General features: G+C 42.9%; 1 protein-coding gene across 3 annotated transcripts in view; it reads left to right on the forward strand.

Annotated features, from left to right (window-relative positions):
- LOC119445521 (monocarboxylate transporter 12-like) overlaps positions 1–5,693 on the forward strand; it is a 107,827-nt gene extending 102,134 nt beyond the window's left edge. For all 3 annotated transcript variants that reach the window (XM_049663366.1, XM_049663367.1, XM_037709785.2), the window contains 2 exons: positions 1,283–1,863; positions 4,186–5,693. In XM_049663366.1, coding sequence (XP_049519323.1) covers positions 1,283–1,863; positions 4,186–4,400 — 796 coding nt within the window. In that variant the 3' untranslated portion in view covers positions 4,401–5,693. The remainder of the gene's footprint in view (positions 1–1,282; positions 1,864–4,185) is intronic.
- The last annotated feature ends 307 nt before the right edge of the window (positions 5,694–6,000 follow it).

Raw genomic sequence — 6,000 nt, forward strand, 5'->3', positions numbered from 1 at the left:
GGTTGCTACTGCTTTTCAATGGCTATCCATCAAGCAACCGCGCTCGGTGTGGCTATGTCTGTTGTGGATGGGGCACTACTGCTTTATTATATTGGAGGCTACGTACCCCTTGTGTCGCCTTGGCACATCGATTCTGGGTAGCGATCGGTCAAGAATGGGCCCATATGAGTATCACATACGCAGTTTTGTATGGCAGTGCTATAATAAACGCAACCATTTGGCATGAATTTGTACGTGTGGTGCGATTGTTTCTAGTGCTGCTATGCAACAAAAATTATGATTTTCAATTGAAGATCTAGTGGAATATAAGTCAGCGAGCTACGACAAAACATATATAATAAGCGCTACGGTCGTAAGCTTCTATTCCACATGAGGATATATTTCTACTGCATAGTTTAGCGATGTTTTCTAGCGATATCATTTATCCTTTTGGTCGGTTATGGAGCAGCTTTTGAACAGGCCGATATATTGGACGTTGTTTTAACTCCCTCATCCGATGAACTTGCACTGCTACACCTTGTGGCCGACGTCCGGAGACAATGTTTTTGGAACTATGAAAAAATTCATATTCATTTTTCTTGATTACTTCGAGAAAGGCGTGGTTACTAAGTTAGCGGGAGTGCTTTCCGCAAAGATGAGACAACATGAATTTCCATCCAAAGTTGTTGCAAATTTAAGAATTAAAATTTGTTTCTCAACTGACTGAACTTTTTCGAATTGCGCAGCCATTGTACATAATGGCAAAATGTATGGTAAGGCAGGTCGCCGTGCTTTTCGTAACAGTTATTTGCAACGAAGCAGAACTGGCGCGGTAAGATCAAAGACAACCTACCGTAAGTGAAAATGCTTTGTGCACCTTTGAATGCCAGAGTAGTATTTTTTCTCTGTACATTTGTGCAATATTGACCGACAAAACTTGCTATTGCTTGAAATATATTCACGTATCCAGTAAAAATGACGTTTTCTCCAGCAATCCTCCACTTCTAGAGTACTGTTTTGTAGCGAGGCTCGGAAGTCTGGTGTAAACTTGAACAAACACACATATCTATATTGACATGAACAACCTCTCGGCCCCACTGAATGGTCGAAACCTCAAAGTCTACGGAAATAGCCCGATGTTTGGCCGCAGTGACGCTCACAGAGAGTGACTGAAAAGTTAGTTTTTAGAGTGTAACGTACTGCTTCAACTTTGTTTTGTCATCTGGCCAGATATGCCTGCTTGCACAAACTTTGCACAGCGTAACGCTTGGCATCCTCTTTTTCTTACTGTTTTTCATTTCAGACCCAGGCGGAAGCTTGAAGAAAACAATAACGTCTTGCCTTCAAAAGCAGCGCAGAAAATTTTCAGTGTCGAGCAGGGAACCAAGCTGAGCTCTTCAGAAAGTGTCGGTGATCCAGTCCCGGAATCCATATTTGCCAAACCCCTATTTTACGTCACAGCACTGACGCACCTGATTTTCTTTTACGTCATCAATCTCTTCGCAAGTATCTCCGTGGACACGATTTTAAGCAAAGGCATTCCTGTCATCTTTGCGATCACCATCGCGCCGTCGGTCTCAGTACTGGACTGCATCGGCCGCGTTGTGATGCCCTTGGCCACCGAGAAGGGGTACGTCAAGAGATCGACACTTGTAATGATGGACTACTTTTTCATTGGCGTGGGATTTGTTCTGATCTCACTGATCCGGAGTTACCCCGCAATGCTGGCCACCTGCCTCGGCTTCGGCGTCTTCAGCGGCCACGCAATTGCTGTGCACAACTCGCTGATGGGTGACGTTGTTGGAGCCGAGCAACTCAACTTGAGCAACGTGATAGTAACCTGCATCGCCACAGTGTCCTTCCTTACGAAGCCTCTACTCTTCGGTGAGAATACTTACGATGCAACACTTCCCTAGGTAGTAGGCGAGAACTTTTGTTAAATTTCGCCTCTCGGATTACGAGTCACTTTACCACAAGGAAAGCAAGCGCTCCACCTTACATCACAATGTTTGCCCACTACATCATCGAATCGTGGTCTCACGGGAAATATAAAAGCGATAACTGAAGTGAGGGCACATAAAGTATGAGTAATTTTATATATTTACCGTTTAGTTATGAAATATTAAATGAAACACTTTAGCACACGCTAAATAGGATCAAGGCGAAAGCCTGCGCGCTTAAGAAACATTCAATAAATTACTTTGACATTATCATTCCCAATGTATGTTACTTCCTACTACTTGTTTTCTCTTTACTTCTTTTTCTCTGTACTTGTTGCCTTTTTCGGTCACCTTGACGTCACTACTGGTGCTGCGTGGTTAACGGCACATTAGCACGATCATGGCTTTTTGTTTCTTTTTCATTCCTTTACTTTCTTGTCGCGCAGGAAGAATGACAGGGACACGGATATTAGACAAACACAAAGTGCTAACTTTCAACAACAGATTTATTTGCAGTTCTTACAGGCGTACTTATAACTTCCTCAAAACGTCATAAGACACGTGTAAATTTATCGGCAAATATTAAAAAAAACGCGATACCCACACGCAGACACTTTTATGACCACACTGATTATGTACAAGAGTGTCCATTGATTGCAAAAAGAGGTAATATAGCTCTTTTATTGATAAAGGAATTGGTGGCTTACTGACGCATGCGTCAACAAGTGTGGCTATGTTCATAGCTTCCATAGTCATTTCGAACTTACTTCTACTCAAGCTAACCGTTTCTTTAATGTGTGTGAGACAGCACCTGAGACGTCACTTGAATTTTGGTGCCTTAATGCCTGGCGGTCGCCGGATTTTTCGGCCCAAGAGCCATCTAAGACTTTAGCATTAAAAGGTAGCTTCAATTTTACTCCAAAATTGCCGCTTGGAATATATAATCATGAGCTATGGTATGCGAAAGCAGGTGTTCTGTTCCTGTTTCGTGGTTCACCTTTTCTACCGAGAAAGACTGCCAATATCACTCTGTAAGGACACGCTTCCTCATACGTGTACTTCTGACTGCCGCATCCTTTTGTGAGCTTCCGGGTGCAACGTTCTTGTGATTCAAGCACTGAAGTACCGATTTTAGACTAACAGCGGAACCGACATATTCAAAAGTATGTGTTTCGTTTGCTCTAAGCGAAACGATATATGATTGCTTTCACACGAAACAAAATTACCCAATAGCGGATCTAGTGATGCTTCACGGATGCATCCGTCCGCCGCACGGGAACACAAAGAAAAACGGATATATACACACGACAGTTTTGGCAGCCGGGGGAGAAATCACAGTGGGTGAGTAAAAGCGGGCAGGTTTTGCTGAAAAATTCTTACATCAGACTGGCTGAGGCAGTCGTCACCAAAGTTTATGAAGATTTCTGCTTTTACAAGAGATTTCTGCCTTTAAGTACGAGTGAATCCTGTTATGACGGAGAAAAAGGGGATAGCTAACCTCGATAATCTATAGCGGAACGAAGTTTGATGTGATATCAGTCGGTTTGCTTGCAGATATACGTATAAGCCAGAATGCCGCATGCTATCGGACGTCACGGCGTCTATTTTGTCTGATTGACTACTACACAACCTATTGAAAAAGCTCGGAAACAGAAGTAAAGAATCCTCAAACCTCAGGTTGATTCAGGAAAAAGCAAATCTTCTGTTTATGAACAATGAAACTACGAAGGAATGCTTCTTTCAACACCACTTCGATGTTAAAAAAGGTTGAGAGAACACTCCCTCTATTGCCCTCGTCGCTGTATCCTGCCATCGTCGTTGTTTCTGTGAAACTGGACACCGTGAGGCGCGTTCGTTATACATTTTTGCCTGTCTTCGCCTTCACATTTGTGTTAGTGCAACGCCGTTTTAATAAGTTTTGCTTTACCAGGAGCTGCGCAGTATGAAACTAATAATTGTGAAACATACATAATATTGGTTAATTGCAGCATAAGGTCTATGCCAAAAATTCAACACGCTGATTACGTCACAGCTTCCGCGTAGTAGTCTAAGAAATGACACCTTTCTACAAGGCGGTATTCATGAAGGTTGAAGAAATGACAAATTTTTATATGAATTTTTCATGTTTCTGGTAGGGTCAACCATTTGAAAAAAAAAAGGCTAGCATTGGTTATTTTCGTAGGAGCGCATAACCATTTATTAACCGTTTGGAATAACATTTGCGCAGTTTTTATATGTGACGCTTCTTTCGTGTCCTAATTTGCAGGTTTCTTCAGAGACATGCAGGGCTCTTATGACAACCTGTACCGCTTGATGAGTGGCCTCATGTTCCTGAATGCGTTGGTTTGGCTGGTCGTAAATCTCACGGAAAGGTTCCGTAAGAAGCGAAAGTGGACAACGAGCAGTTCTGAGCTCCAGTTGTGTGACCTTCCCACACTGACTGGCTACCAAGTCATGGATCTGACGTCGTTGATGGCGTGATGCTGCTGACGCTCAAGCAAAAGCGTTTCGCCACCTAGTCAAGTGCAAGCGACCAAATAGTGGTGCTGGAGCCACAAAGTTGATAAGCATAATAGGGAACTACAGATGAATGTTCGTCCCTCTTGCGTATGTCGGAAAGCGGTTTACGATAGCCAGTCCTGATAGCATTTTCGAATACCAAGGGCTCGTTGCGTGGAATTACCTCCAAGGAATAATAATTGCATACAGATGCGTGTGTGCGACGTTCTTTTCATCATAGTGTGCAGGGGCGTAGCTGTAGGTATGCCAAACGATGATCACAAACTCGTGCCGATTGATCTACTTCAAGAAAAACGTCGCATCCTCGCAAGAAAAAATCATACGCATGTGGAATCAAAGACTGAAGTGGTTTCTCTGTCTTCTTATGGCAGCGTTCATGTAGTGCATTTTCATTGTCCATGCTTTGGCATTCGCCTTAACGCGCGCTAATTCCGCTAGCTCAGGTACTTGGTTGTGACCCTTTGACGCGTGTCTTGCCTTTTTATTTTTTTGCTAGATATACAGCATAAAATGGGTGTGGCAGGTGTTCTTGAAGTCATTACAGTTACGACGTGTCGCGGGCGGAAGGCCCATACAGCTATGATCTTGATCAACTATATACAATGCGTGATAACCTTAGTGCACAAAAGAATCTGAAACATATTATGTAGCAATTTTTATTTCTCAACAATGGTACCAATAACTATGGGCGTTCGTTATCATGCAATTGAAATTAAATAACGACAGCAAATCACATTGCACAAAGTGCAAGAAAACGTAATTGGTGCAATATTGTCATAGTTCCCCGCCGACGCTTTTTTTTCGTATATCCTGAACTCCTTGTCACCTACAGTTTTATGGTAGGTCATGAAGGCACTGCAGTCATTTCTGTGATAACTTTGTACACATTGAGGTGACCGTTTCCACGCCACCTCGTCGTCTTTTCATAAATGTTTCTTTTCAGTTTTTGTCACATTTGTTGTGTCTGTGATCTTAACATTGTTAGGTTTGAGTCATTTTAGTCATGTGTGTATGGATACTCCAGATGCGCACGTCTGCAAATTCACAGAAAGGACGTTATGAATTACGGTTGAGACATGTAGTTTGTCTTGGAGAGCCTGTAATAACCTATTTTTGTTTGAATAAAGGCTCTCCAATCTTGTGACGTGGCACGCATGGCGCAGACTGCATACCATGAAACTGTTGTCATCTTTCGCCCGTTTCGCACAATACCTTTGCTGCATATTTGTACAAATAAAGCTGGTATAACAATCGCATTGAACTTTCATCATTCCAAGCTAATCCCAAGAGATGCCGCCCACAAGCCGTAGCTATCCCATTACAGCTTATCGCGTAGAGCAGCCTGATTATTTCGCAATCTTAACAATTTTCTCCCGCGCTAGAGCACCTCTACTCGAGGCTATACCTTGTCACGATCAAACGTTGGCTCGCGCCGCCTGTTGACTGAAAAGGTGCCGTGTTTGAATGTGGTCCAGGTGACTTCCTCAAAGTAAAATTGCATTAGAACCAACTGCTAATTTCCAGTGACTTCGAGAAGACGCTGTAACTGCCTGTTTGTGAG

This window comes from Dermacentor silvarum, chromosome 3 (assembly GCF_013339745.2).
Source record: "Dermacentor silvarum isolate Dsil-2018 chromosome 3, BIME_Dsil_1.4, whole genome shotgun sequence".
In the NCBI taxonomy this organism is placed as follows: domain Eukaryota; kingdom Metazoa; phylum Arthropoda; class Arachnida; order Ixodida; family Ixodidae; genus Dermacentor; species Dermacentor silvarum.